This window comes from Eupeodes corollae, chromosome 1 (genome assembly GCF_945859685.1).
Source record: "Eupeodes corollae chromosome 1, idEupCoro1.1, whole genome shotgun sequence".
Taxonomy (NCBI): Eukaryota; Metazoa; Arthropoda; class Insecta; order Diptera; family Syrphidae; genus Eupeodes; species Eupeodes corollae.
Window position 1 is genome coordinate 2684425 of NC_079147.1, and position 12463 is coordinate 2696887.

The window sequence follows — 12463 nt, forward strand, 5'->3', positions numbered from 1 at the left end:
ATAATTATCGACTTTAAATTGATCTTTTTCTTGTATAATTGGTGTACAGAGGTGTAATTTTTATGTTAATGTTTCCTATAATTCAACTGTCATGCTTCTATTTGGCAATCGGAAAGACACCGGGAAATCTAAAAATTGGCATCGTGGATAATGAGATACCAGACTATGAATCGTGTTTTGCACACAGTATTAAATCTGTTTACAATCGAAATGGAACTTGCATGTTTCACAAGATATCATGCCGATTTATAACAGAACTTGGTGACGACATGGCTCAAAGGGTAATATAACATTCAAATAGTTTAATTTCAAATGTTATTTTCGAAAATTACATTTACATGCTCCATAGGTGTATTTTAATAGTACCGAAGAAGCTCTGGCAGCTGCCAAACGAACTGATGTTGTTGGATTTATACATTTTCCTCATAACTTCTCAGAATCAATGCAAGAAATTTTGGATAAAGGCAGTTATGCTGAAGCGGATGCTTTCAAGTGGGGAGAACTTACAGTTCGAATCGATATGACTGGTACAGTTTAAAAAAAAAAGTTTTGCTTTTAGATTTGTTATTTAACCATTTTCTATCTTCAATTTTAGATCAACAGATTGCATATTTTATTGAACGTCGATTAAGAGGAGCATTTAGCACGTTTATGAAGAACATCCTTCAGGACTGTGATTTACCAACTTCATTGGCCAATACTCCAATTCAGTTTCAGGAACCGATTTATGGATCACTCGACATTGAATTTCAGCAATATGTGGCTCCAGGTGTCGTAATGACGTATGCAGATATTTGATTTGGTTTATTTTAACAGTTAATATTTTAAGCAACACATTAAGTGGAAACACTTTTTCAAAATTAAATTTACAAGATATTTGTGTCAGAAAAGAATCAATTTGGCAAGACGTCCGTAATGATTTCAAAAGAAATGACTTGGGGAAGAAAAAACATTACTCAAAACAATTAATCGAAGATTTTAGGAGTAGTAGAAGTGTTTTAAAAGAGTCCTTCGGAACCTTTTGTAAGAATAAATACGAGATTTAATACTATTCAGTGTAAAGACTAATTATACAAATATGTTTCTTATAATGCAAAAATTAGCATAATCTAATTAAATATTCATAGGGCAAGTTGCGCAGAAACTCAAATTTATTTAAAAATTAAAACGACAAACTTTTGTATATCCACCGTCTTATTCAAAAACATAAAAAGTACGTACATAAGTTCTTTTTACATTTTGAATGTACTGTCCAACGTAACCTACTGGCTACGTTTATGTTCATCGACATAAGGGAATTAAAGTTAAGGGAAATTTCAAGTATCAAAACTTGTAAAATTGTGTTCCAAGATAAATTTTCCTCACTTTCATGTTATGCGTACTTATGTCAAAATAAGCTGAACTTTATTAATCGGGAATTAATTAATTGTTTGTATTATTTCATTGGAATTTTAATATAAAATGATTGCTTGTCAAATTGGAATGGACTTATTTATTAAATTGTGATCTTGACAGCATGATCCAATGGGGAGTAAGAAACCGTGTTGAATTTAATGCTTCGAAAACTTAATGTTGTCTCCTGTCGTTAAAGCGTAACACACCCCCGATGCTACTATCTATGATTGGCACTTGCATCCAGAAAACTTATCAACTGTCAGTACTCGGTATGTGCATCACATATCACCTTTTATGGAATGATGATATATTTGATATTTCCAAGAATGCTACCAGGTGCTTAGGATTCGAATTTGGTGCAAGAAATGTTTCACCCCTTCTGATCTGACTGTAATTTACAAAGCCTTCATCCCTCCAAAGCTTGAATATAATTCGCATATCTGGCAGGTGCCTCTAAAACAAGTTTAAATCTCTTGGATAGAATACAAAAAAGGGCTTTATAAATGATAGGCGATAGAACTATAATCGAAACATTTACATCGCTAGAACACGGCCGTAATGTTTCATGCCTTTCGTAGTTTTATCGATATTTTTACAAGCAATGTTCTGTCGAATTAGCCAGTTGCCGTAAACGATTCAGCCGTAATACTCGCACTTCCAGGAATGCTCATCAGTTTACCCTTCAGCTCAATTTCGGGCGTACTGTCAAGTATAGAGATTCTTTCTTAAGTCGCACATCGAGAATATGTAATGCTTTAGCCAACTCTGTTTTTTCCCATGTTGATGTTCAGAACTTTAAGACCAATGTGCACCGGAATATCTTCTTAAATCCTTTCCTATTTTCCTAATGCTCACACTGTGTTTATATATAAACATAGAAAGAGTACTAATAACACTTTAAGTGCCTGTAAAATATGAAAAAACTCATTCTTTAAAAATCATTCTAAAAATTGTTGATGAATTTCACATCTTTTCATAAACATTACAAATGCAAGAATGTGAAAAAAAGGTTTTGTAGGGTGATACGTACAAACGATTTATATTTACATATAAAGTGTTTTCTGTTGCAAGTATAAAATTAATGACACCAGTAAACTAACTTTTTATAATGTAAATTTACTTTCAAAAAATGTATTTGAATGCAAATGAAGTCCGTAGTATTGTCTGAAACTGCCACATTACACCGATTATAGAATCTTATGACTAGGCAATAGAGAAAACCAAATGTCACCCGTTTTACAAATAATTGTTTACTTTTAATGTGTTTTTTCTGCTAAAAACACACCTTATTACTGTTTAAATAATTCAAATATCTTTTTTGTTTTTCTCAAAGGATGGTATTTTTCTTAGCAACTCTAATGACAGCTGCTGTTTTCATATCGGAAAGAATGGATGGTGTTTGGGACAGGACACTAGTTGCGGGTAAAACATTTTACTCAATAATTTTTTGCTTCAATTAAGTATTTACTGTTTTCCCTTATTTCAAAGGTGTCTCTGCAACTGAAATGCTATGGGCTCATCTTTTGACACAATTCATCATAATGATGTTCCAGTCCTTCGAAGTGATAATGTACATTGGACTTGTATTTGACACCTATAACAAAGGTGACACCGTAACACTTATTGGATTGTTAACTTTAACAGCTTTTTGTGGAATGCTCTTTGGACTGCTAATATCAGTATATTGTCGCTCGCACACAACAGCAAATTTTGTTGCAACTGGAGCCTTTTATCCCATGATTATTCTTTGTGGTAAGTGTTGAAACAAAATCTCTTATGAAATGATAAACATTTACTTCTTTTTAAAGGTCTTCTTTGGCCATTGGAGGGCATGCCAAAAGCTCTACAGGAAGTTGTAATGTTCTTCCCATTCACAATACCGTCGATTTCCGCTAGGAACATAATCGAGAAAGGCTGGTCAATCACTAATTCTCAAGTGTACAATGGATTCATCGTGATGACAGTCTGGATTATAATTTTCTTTGCTGCATGCATATTGGGTTTAAAACGAAAGGCATAGGCTAGCGCTAGATAAACGATTAACCTCATCTAAACGAAAAGAATTACATAATTTTTCATTTGTTTACATTGTAAGATAATAACTTAATGTATATTTTTTTTCTTGATATTCTACATGAAACCATTTCTTTTGTACTTATTTAAATTCAAAATCAATTCATATTGGAAATTTTTTACCATTCTAAACTTTTAAGCACTCATTTGCGTGATCATGCATAAACATTTTAAATCATACATGAGGGTGATGATTTGTTTGATGTTAGGGTTTATTTAATTTTGTAGTTCGTTAGTTTTTAGTTTTAAACGAATCTTTTGTATGTAAATATGTGATTAAAAAATAAAGAGAATATATTATTGATAGAAACATTTACCAAATTAAAGTGTGTTTGTTTTCGTACTTGAAAATTCTAGTGCAAAGGTGATAAAAATAATGATGGTGAAAGGTGTAGAATAAAATGAATTAATATAGATATATTAATATTGTTGAAAGAACTCATCCTTTTCACGTCGTCGTATTGATTTTCGATGAGCGATGAGCAGTAACTGAAAGAAACATTACAAAATTGTACATGTTGGTAAGTTATAAAAATATCACTACTATGCTTGAAAATTAAAATGGCAACAGGACATTTATTTATTGTATCAGTATATATACCTTTAAGCTCCAAGAACAAGGTTAATGAAAAACTAAACAACTATATAGAAAGTATTTATATCCTTTTGGAACCTGAAGACGAATTAGGTACTGGTTGTTGGTGATTTTAATTTACCCAATCTCAATTGGATTCAAATTGACGACGATAACTACTCTAACATGCTATATGATGACTACATTCGGAAAATTTAATTAAACCTTAAAAATATTCCTGATAGTTTTTGGAAATTCGTCAATCCTAAGAAAAAAACATGTGGGTACCCTAATTTAATGACTGATCCGAAATCAAATAGTATTGAGCCGAGAATAATTGCGAACATGTTTGCAAACTACTTCAAAGAAGCTTGTGTAGATTATAATACTATTAGTTTTCTTAACACATCTACCACTGTTTTAAATTTCACCCACTTAAATTCTATCAATTTCGTTATAAGTGAAGATGCTGTGCTTAATCCTACAACTTGATGAATGTTTTAGTCCTGGTCCCGAAGGTGTACCATCATCCATTCTTTTCAAAACGCCTTTAAGTAACTCGCTGGTTCCTTTCATCTTGAAGAGCTCCTTCATAATACCAGTACACAAAAAGGTCCTAAAAACGAAATAATAACCTACACAGCTCTTGCTAAACTATTCCTTTTTTTCATGGTTTTGTTAAAAAGCGTTCAACTGTTACAAATCTGTTTCACTTTACGTCCTTTTATTTAGATGTTTTTGAAAAACGTGAACAAGTAGATTGTATCTGTGCTGATTTCAGCAAGGCCTTTGACAAATTGTGTCATAAAAAATTACTTTTAAAAGGTAAGCAAGGTTTTAACGACTGTTTCATAACCTGGATTTTAAATTTTGTAATGAGTGTTCAAGTTCATTTGTTGTGAATTCTGGTGTCCCCCAGGGTAGTCACTTTGGTCCTTTTTTGTTTGTTTTTGTAAAAACTGCGCTCTCAGACTGTTCAATACTTTGGATTAATTTATACTTTGTTTTTATATATTGTTTCAAGTAAATTTTCGTTAAATGGTTTTATGAAAATTAATATTATTAAATCATAATCATCGTTACTAGAAAGAAGTCCTTGTTTTTATTTCTAAAGTAAATATATATTGCAGAGGATACTTTCAATATGTTATGGGACCAGTATCGTGGCACAAATTATAATTGCTAATTATTTTAAACATTTTAAAAGTATAATCTCCAAATCTTATGACAGACTTGAAAGCTTTTAAATGGAGAAAATTATATTTTCTGAAAGACGAAAATTCAAGCCGTCCTTATAAGAGATGTACTTTGGGATGTTGTTAGCAAAACCAAACCAGCAGAAATCGATGATGAATGGACGAAGGAGAATAATAAAGCGAAAGCTCATTTAATGTTGAGCGTAGAGGACGGTCAATTGATGCACATTGCCCATCTAGAAGATGCGTTTAGTATTTGGGAAGTTTTCTCTAAGAAATACGAGAGGTCAACTTTTGAAAGTCGCCTTTACTTAAGATGAAAATTATATGGCATTCACTATACTAGTGGTAAGATGACCACTATAGATGCTATTCTTAAGGTTGTAGGTTTGTTGAGAGCTTCTGGAAAACCTTAAGAGGAAGAATCTGTTGCATCGACATCACATGACAGCATCAGCAATAAAGATTTTCTCTCGTTTGAAGTTTGTGCTGAAGTACGAGTTGAGTGTGGTGGGTGGTATATTGACTCTGGAGCTACAATCCATATGACCAACGATTAAAACTTCTTTGATTCGTTTTAATATCATAACACAAAAATATATCTTGCAAATGGCTCGTCAGTGATGTTTTCAGAAATCGGATGTAGCTGGTTAAATTGCCTAGTACCTAATGGCAATAACCAGAATAAATTTATCAAAGAAGTCTTATTTGTTCTTGAGCTTGATGGGGGATTGCTTTTGTGCAACGAATAGCAAATCAAGGTCATAGAGTCATTTTTGAAAACAAATGTTTGTCAAATCTACAATGGATCCCGAATGGTTGCTGTACCAAAGCGAAATTACAGTCTTTACAAGCTGGAAACTGAACATTCTATTGAACTGTCCTGTAAAGCTGACAATTCATTGTGTATTCATCGTCGACTTGGACATAGAGATCTAGTAGCTATCGAGAGACTTGTGAAGGAAGATCTTGCAACTGGCATTCATTTGAGGAAGTGTACTGAGAATATCATTTGCGAACATTGCATTAAAGGCAAGCTGGCACAGTATAAGTTTCCTGTGAGACAAAATAGAGAAAAGCAATCATTACAGTTGATACATTCTGATCAGTGTGGTCCTATGCAGAAATCAACTCCAAGAAGTAACCGATATTTTTACACTGAATGACGATTTTTTTGGTAACACAGTGGTGCATTTTCTAAAATCGAAAGATGAAGTAGCTAGTGCTGTAAAGGGTTATGTCGCAGCTATGTTCAACAAGTTTGGTAGAAAACCTTGCATTCTGCGATCCGACAATGCAAAGGAATACATACGTATCTAAAGACTTGGAAGAATTTCTGAAGAGGGAAGGAATACATCATCAGTACGCAGTTCCATCTAAACCACAGCAAAACGGTGTAGAAGTACGCAAGAACCGAACCCTAACTGAAGCAGCGAAGTGTATGTTACTTAAAGAAGCCGTGACAACAGCAGCGTATTTGCTTAAACATAATGAGTTCTATTGAAAATTTTGCTTCTATGCGAACAAATGCAGTCTGATGTGTTTTCGAATAAGAGCATTCATTGCAATTAATTTAATTTCATTAGCTTTCATATTATAAGCTGTCATCTTCTTAAATTTGACAAGTTAAACTTACGCCATTATTAAAAATAGAATAACGAAATAAAATTTTTGAAATCACCTTTACATATGGTGGACATATTGAAGTCCGAATTCGTAATGGTTTAGTTTTGACTCGTCGCGTCGGTCGTGAAGCACTTTCTCAGCTATATTTGTTAAATAATTGATTTTATTTAAATAAACTTAAGTTACTTGTTCCGTCGGCAAGTCGAACGTAACTTCCCCACTATCGTTATTTATTTACTTGAAGATGCACAAAATTGCTGGCAATTTCAAACCCAGCTTGGCAATTTCGAGCAACTTTTTAGAAAACAAAGATATTGTAAGCAACTTTAAGATACCTTCTCGTTGGTGACAAGCCTAAGTTGCCTAGTGCAGTGAGACCTTAACAATTCGGAATCGACTCCGAATTTCGAAAAAAATTAAAAAACTTTGGCTTGTCATTGTCACTTTGTCAGTCGCAGTCGTTCTGCTAGTGTTTTTAACAATTATTTTATCAGATAACTTTTATATTTATTTTTGTAAGAATTCGCCAGACAAACTTCCATCTACTTTTAACTTTTCGAAAAGAAAACAAAATCCAAAAATGCACGTAAATCTAGATCCACTTTTGGTGGACAAAATCGCCAATGAGGTAAAATCCCAAGGAGTCTTTGATCAATTCCGCAAGGACTCGATGGCCGATGTGGACACCAAACCTGCCTACCAAAACCTTCGCCAACGCGTTGAAAATACCGTGAACAAATTCCTTTCTGCCCAAATATGGACTCCAGACATGAATAAGAATCAAGTTCGCGAAAGGCTTCGAAAGCACATAACAGAGTAATATTTATGATATTCACATTTATCCTTGGGAAAAATATTTACATATCTCTTTCTAGAGCTGGCTTCCTTGATGTTGGTGTCGAGCGAATAGTCGACCAAGTAGTCAATCCCAAGATTGCTACCGTTTTTCAGCCGAAAATCGAAGACATCGCCTATAAATACCTTGGAATACCAAAACCGCAGCCAACGGTTGTTGTATCTTCGTCGGATGTTCCGCCTTTGAATGGAATTCTTAAAATTGAAACTGACTTACTACCAACTGATCTGGAACAGGTAAGTCCGGATTCCGATAAGTGTACTGTGAAATCCGATTCCAAGGACGATATGGAGACTGATGAAAAACTCGATGACTTTGAATCGCCCGCCTTTGAACCTATTGAGAAAAGCAACTTGGATAAATTCAAGTTTGAATCCAAATTGGAACCCAAAATCGAAGAAGTAAAAGAAATAAAAACTGAAGAAGCAACACCAGCGGCTCCTGCATCACATTCTTTTGCTTTCAAGCGATATCATCCACAAGTCAAGGATGAAAGTTCTTCAGAAGACTGGGATGCAGAAGAGAACAATGAACCAGCACCTGAACCTCCGGTTAAGTCGGATGCAAGTGCTCCATGCAATGTGTCGCCAGGTGATGCCACACAGGAATCCCAGCTTTCGCAAGTTTCTAGCGATAGCCGTCTTTCAATTGTTACCAATGGCAATACACAAGATGATCAATCAACTGCTTGTGAAATTAAAGAGGAGAACAACGTCAACATATCCGAGGAAGCACAGATGCCAAAGTTCAGTGAAAACTCTAATTCCTGCTCCGACCAAAAACCCTCTGAGCCACTGCACTTTGACATCAAAAAGGACGAAATCATATTCGAAGGAACTGAACGAAAAACCGAGCCACCAAGTGAAGATACGTCCCCGAATATCAGCGAAGAACACAGAGTGGACAGCTCCATGGAGAACAAGACAATCGATACATCCGAAACGAGTGACATCCCACTGCCCTCACATGAGTTTTCCTTCGAAAAGGACTCGGATTTCAAGTTCTCAAAAATCGAAGTCAAAGTTGATTTAGAAGAGGTTACAAAAACAACCTCGCTTGATGACTCTGTCGACAGGGAGTTGCATATAATTGAAAAATCAGAAATGTCCCAGTGTTCCATGTCGCAGAATTCCATTAAATCTCCAATGGTGAAGCCAAAATCCCCCTCGGCGACGTCTTCTCCGCAGCATTCTCATCACAAGTCTAGTCATCGTGATAGAGAGCACTCATCTTCCCGGCATAAAAAATACTCTAAGGACAGGCGATCTGACAAGGATAAAGATAAGTACAGCAGTAGCAGCCACAAGGTACCATCCTCGTCTTCATCAAGATATCATTCTTCCAAATCGTCGAGTAGCCATAGGACCAGCGGTGGCACGCTATCAGATCATCACCACCATCATCATCGCAGCAGCAGCAGTTCGGTGCATAAATCAAAAAGTTCTTCGCGTTATGACAAACCCTCGCACAGTTACCATGATTCCAAAGAATCCAGTCGCAGTCGAGATCGCAGCAAATCAAGGTCAGATAAGACTAGGGACAAAGACAAGACATCAAAAGAAAAGTCTAGTCGAAGCAAGACCTCAGTTGACGATCACTACTCCTCGAAACACAAATGGAGGAAATCTACAGATTCCAATGACGAGGACAGCAGCCAGGAGGGAGGACAGCCGCGTGGTCCAAAGGAAAGCAGTAATTCGCAGGACAATGTCACCAATGGCACTCACAACAACAGCAATACTTCGTCAGGAACGTCAATTGCAAATAATCCAAATGGCAATGGTAAACACATTATTGACTATAAGGCCTTCACAATTATTTAGCCTTTAAATTAAATTTCTTTTATTTAGCTGGAGGGAGTGTGGTAGAAACTTCAATTCAGCTGAATTTAGCCGGACAGGAAATTGTTATGTTGGATAATTTACTCAAGAATCCAGAGACCAATTTCATTGAAATCGGAAACGCCTGCGTCCAAGTGAACTCAACCATTATTGATCAAACAGTACAAATGTGTCCGTACAATGGTGAGTCGTTGTTTTATTTTGAAAATGAAACCAAAACAAAAGAAGACGTCGAAACTCGGTTAAATATTCTCACAAACATCATGGAGAACTTCCGAAACATCTTAAAATCAAGTTTGGGAAGCTCTCGCGATCCATCCACAACCGAATCAGAATCGGGTTCGGGCAATGCAAGTCACGAAACCGAGACCAGTTCGATTAGTGGTCGACTTAAATCTTTGTCACCTTCGACAAGTCCCAGCAAGCCAGCCACAACACTGACCAGTGCAACTCTCACCATCGACTGCATACAATATGGCGACGCTTCCATTTCGCATTGTTTAAGCAAACGTTTCAAATTCGACGACAATGCACAAACAAAAGTTTCACCTACATCATCGGATTTGAGCGTCAATTCGAAAGAAAATGAATTTGTTGATAAAAACTCCCAAAGCGATAGCGGTAATTTTGATTTACAAAACGATTATATTTTCGAAAAGGATAAATATCTAATTTATTTATTTTTTAGATTCTTTGGGATCCCGAGACGCTGGCAAATCTTCAATGGACAAAGAAATAAACGCTGTTGCCAAACGCAAGGTAATCGTCAATCGAAATCAACGATATTCAAGTGAGGATCTCTACAAACCTCGGCCTCTTTTAAGTCAGCGATCCAGGAGAAGGGGATTAGATGCAGTTATTTAAAAATATTTATATGTATATGTAGATTTAAGAATATGAATATGTATCTTATTCGTTGACGATAAAGTAATAATAGTTTTCCCAGTTAATGAAAATACATTAAATAAAAAAGGAATTGAGATTAATTTAATAGACTTTTTTAGTCGTTTGACTTGATACAAATAAATCATATTTCTAATAGCGTGAAGTGAACATTTTTGGAAGTACATTAACGCTAAGCGCAAAAGCAAGCATGTATCCGAGAAGGGCAACTAATAAAGCTTTGATTCCCATCGATCACCGAAATCAACCATCACTGAGCGTGGTTAGTAGACAGATGGGTGACCATCTCGAAACCCACCGCGTGCTGTTGTCATGTGTTCTTTCTGTCTGTTGTTCTTTCTCTTCTGTCTTGTATTAATGTCTTTTTCTGTTATCACCTTACATAGTCTAGTCGCTCAAGGTGTTGTGTTTCTCTACCCTGTGCATTTGCTGAGTAGGGTGAAAAGTAATGTATCCAAGCTTAAAAAATCAACGAGCGATGTTGAAGAAATTTGTAACTTATTTGCTGTTTATTTAAATTCCTGTTTACTCCACAAACACTCCAACGAATGTTTGTATACCAAGAGTTTCTTCTATCGTAAACATGGGGTCTATGGTTCTGACGGTTTCTGAAGAAAAAAACAGCCTTATTTCCTCCAGCAACTCAAATCCCTGATCCTGATGGGATCCCATCCTTAGCTATTCCATTGACAGCCATCTTCAACCTATAGCTCTCGAAAGGTGAATTTTTAGAATGTTGGAAACTGTCTTATATTACACCAATTTTTAAATCTGGATCTAAACAAGAAATTACAAATTATAGACCAATCAGTAAAATATCTGCTCTTCCTAAGTTATTTGAGAAATTAGTCTGTGACAAGCTCACTTTTCAATTAAAAGATTTTTTATCCGATTTACAACATGGATTTATATCTGGAAGATCTACAACCACTAATCTTACATTAATGATTAACTATCTCCTTTCAAATCCTATTCTTTCCTAATTACTCGCACTGTGTATAATCATTATTAGGGTATTCATATCCCCTTGTCATTCGATTCGCCAATGGTATTAGGGGTATAACAAATACCGGATTACCTTCAAAAGTTCACTTTAGTTCAAATAAAAAGGATTTAAAAATTCAAATGTGCTAAATTTATGTCCAGCTAAAAATATTTTGTATTACAAAACTTATGCAGTTTTCTCAAAACGCAAACAAATTTATTCATTTAGAGATTTAAAACAGTTTTTGCTTTTCAACAATGTTGTCAATAACTACATGAAATTAAAAGTTGCTTAAAACAAAACTTACAGCCTTATTATGAGCATCAATTAGATAGTCGATAATTTCTATCAATTATTTGATAAGTTGGTATTATGGGTATTTATTTTGTTTGACGTTTCACGTGTGGAGTATTTAGTGATTTCTTGGCCACTAAAGGAAAAAAATTTTGTGCCAAAATGTAGTTGCTCTTATAAAAAATTACTTTGTTTCTATATGTGGTATTTTTGTATTTAAGAGCAGAATAGTAAGCAACGTTTCCTACGCACAATTGGTAACTTTCTTGGGCAAAGAATTTTAAAACCGCTGCTACTTCTAGTATGCATTTGAAATGGATTGCTGACTTCTTATATGTTTAAATTTTTCATCAATATCTTTTAACACCTCCAGAAACGCTTGTTTGTAAAGCCTGAAGTTTTAAAAGAATCTGCAATGAAGTTTCATTAGCCAATGTAAAATTAAATTAAAGGAAAGCATTTTATTACATGTGTTCGCCCAAAGTCATTGTGTTGGAAGAATCACGTAATGCTGTGCGTATTTTGAGCTGCTGACTTGCTCAATTTATTTTTTGGATATCCATAATACGAAGTGTGTCGAAAAATCATTCACAATAGTGATAAAATTCGCAGTTCATCAACAAAGTTGATAGTTGATAGACATAATACCAATGCATCAAAAATATTATTATGTATCAAGTATCTAATTGATAGTTGATAGCTATAATAGGGCTAATAGGT

The 12463-nt window shown here is 34.9% G+C and overlaps 2 protein-coding genes across 2 annotated transcripts in view; both read left to right on the forward strand.

Annotated features, from left to right (window-relative positions):
- LOC129939874 (ABC transporter G family member 20) overlaps nt 1-3794 on the forward strand; it is a 37414-nt gene extending 33620 nt beyond the window's left edge. The window contains exons 7-12 of the mRNA XM_056048052.1: nt 50-281; nt 350-527; nt 596-782; nt 2729-2817; nt 2884-3147; nt 3204-3794. Coding sequence (XP_055904027.1) covers nt 50-281; nt 350-527; nt 596-782; nt 2729-2817; nt 2884-3147; nt 3204-3415 — 1162 coding nt within the window. The 3' untranslated portion in view covers nt 3416-3794. The remainder of the gene's footprint in view (nt 1-49; nt 282-349; nt 528-595; nt 783-2728; nt 2818-2883; nt 3148-3203) is intronic.
- A 3515-nt stretch (nt 3795-7309) lies between these two features.
- LOC129940959 (dentin sialophosphoprotein) lies at nt 7310-10556 on the forward strand. The gene is made up of 4 exons (XM_056049492.1): nt 7310-7680; nt 7740-9502; nt 9571-10182; nt 10250-10556. The coding sequence occupies exons 1-4, from the start codon at nt 7445-7447 to the stop codon at nt 10423-10425; spliced, it is 2787 nt and encodes a 928-aa protein (XP_055905467.1). The 5' UTR covers nt 7310-7444; the 3' UTR covers nt 10426-10556.
- The last annotated feature ends 1907 nt before the right edge of the window (nt 10557-12463 follow it).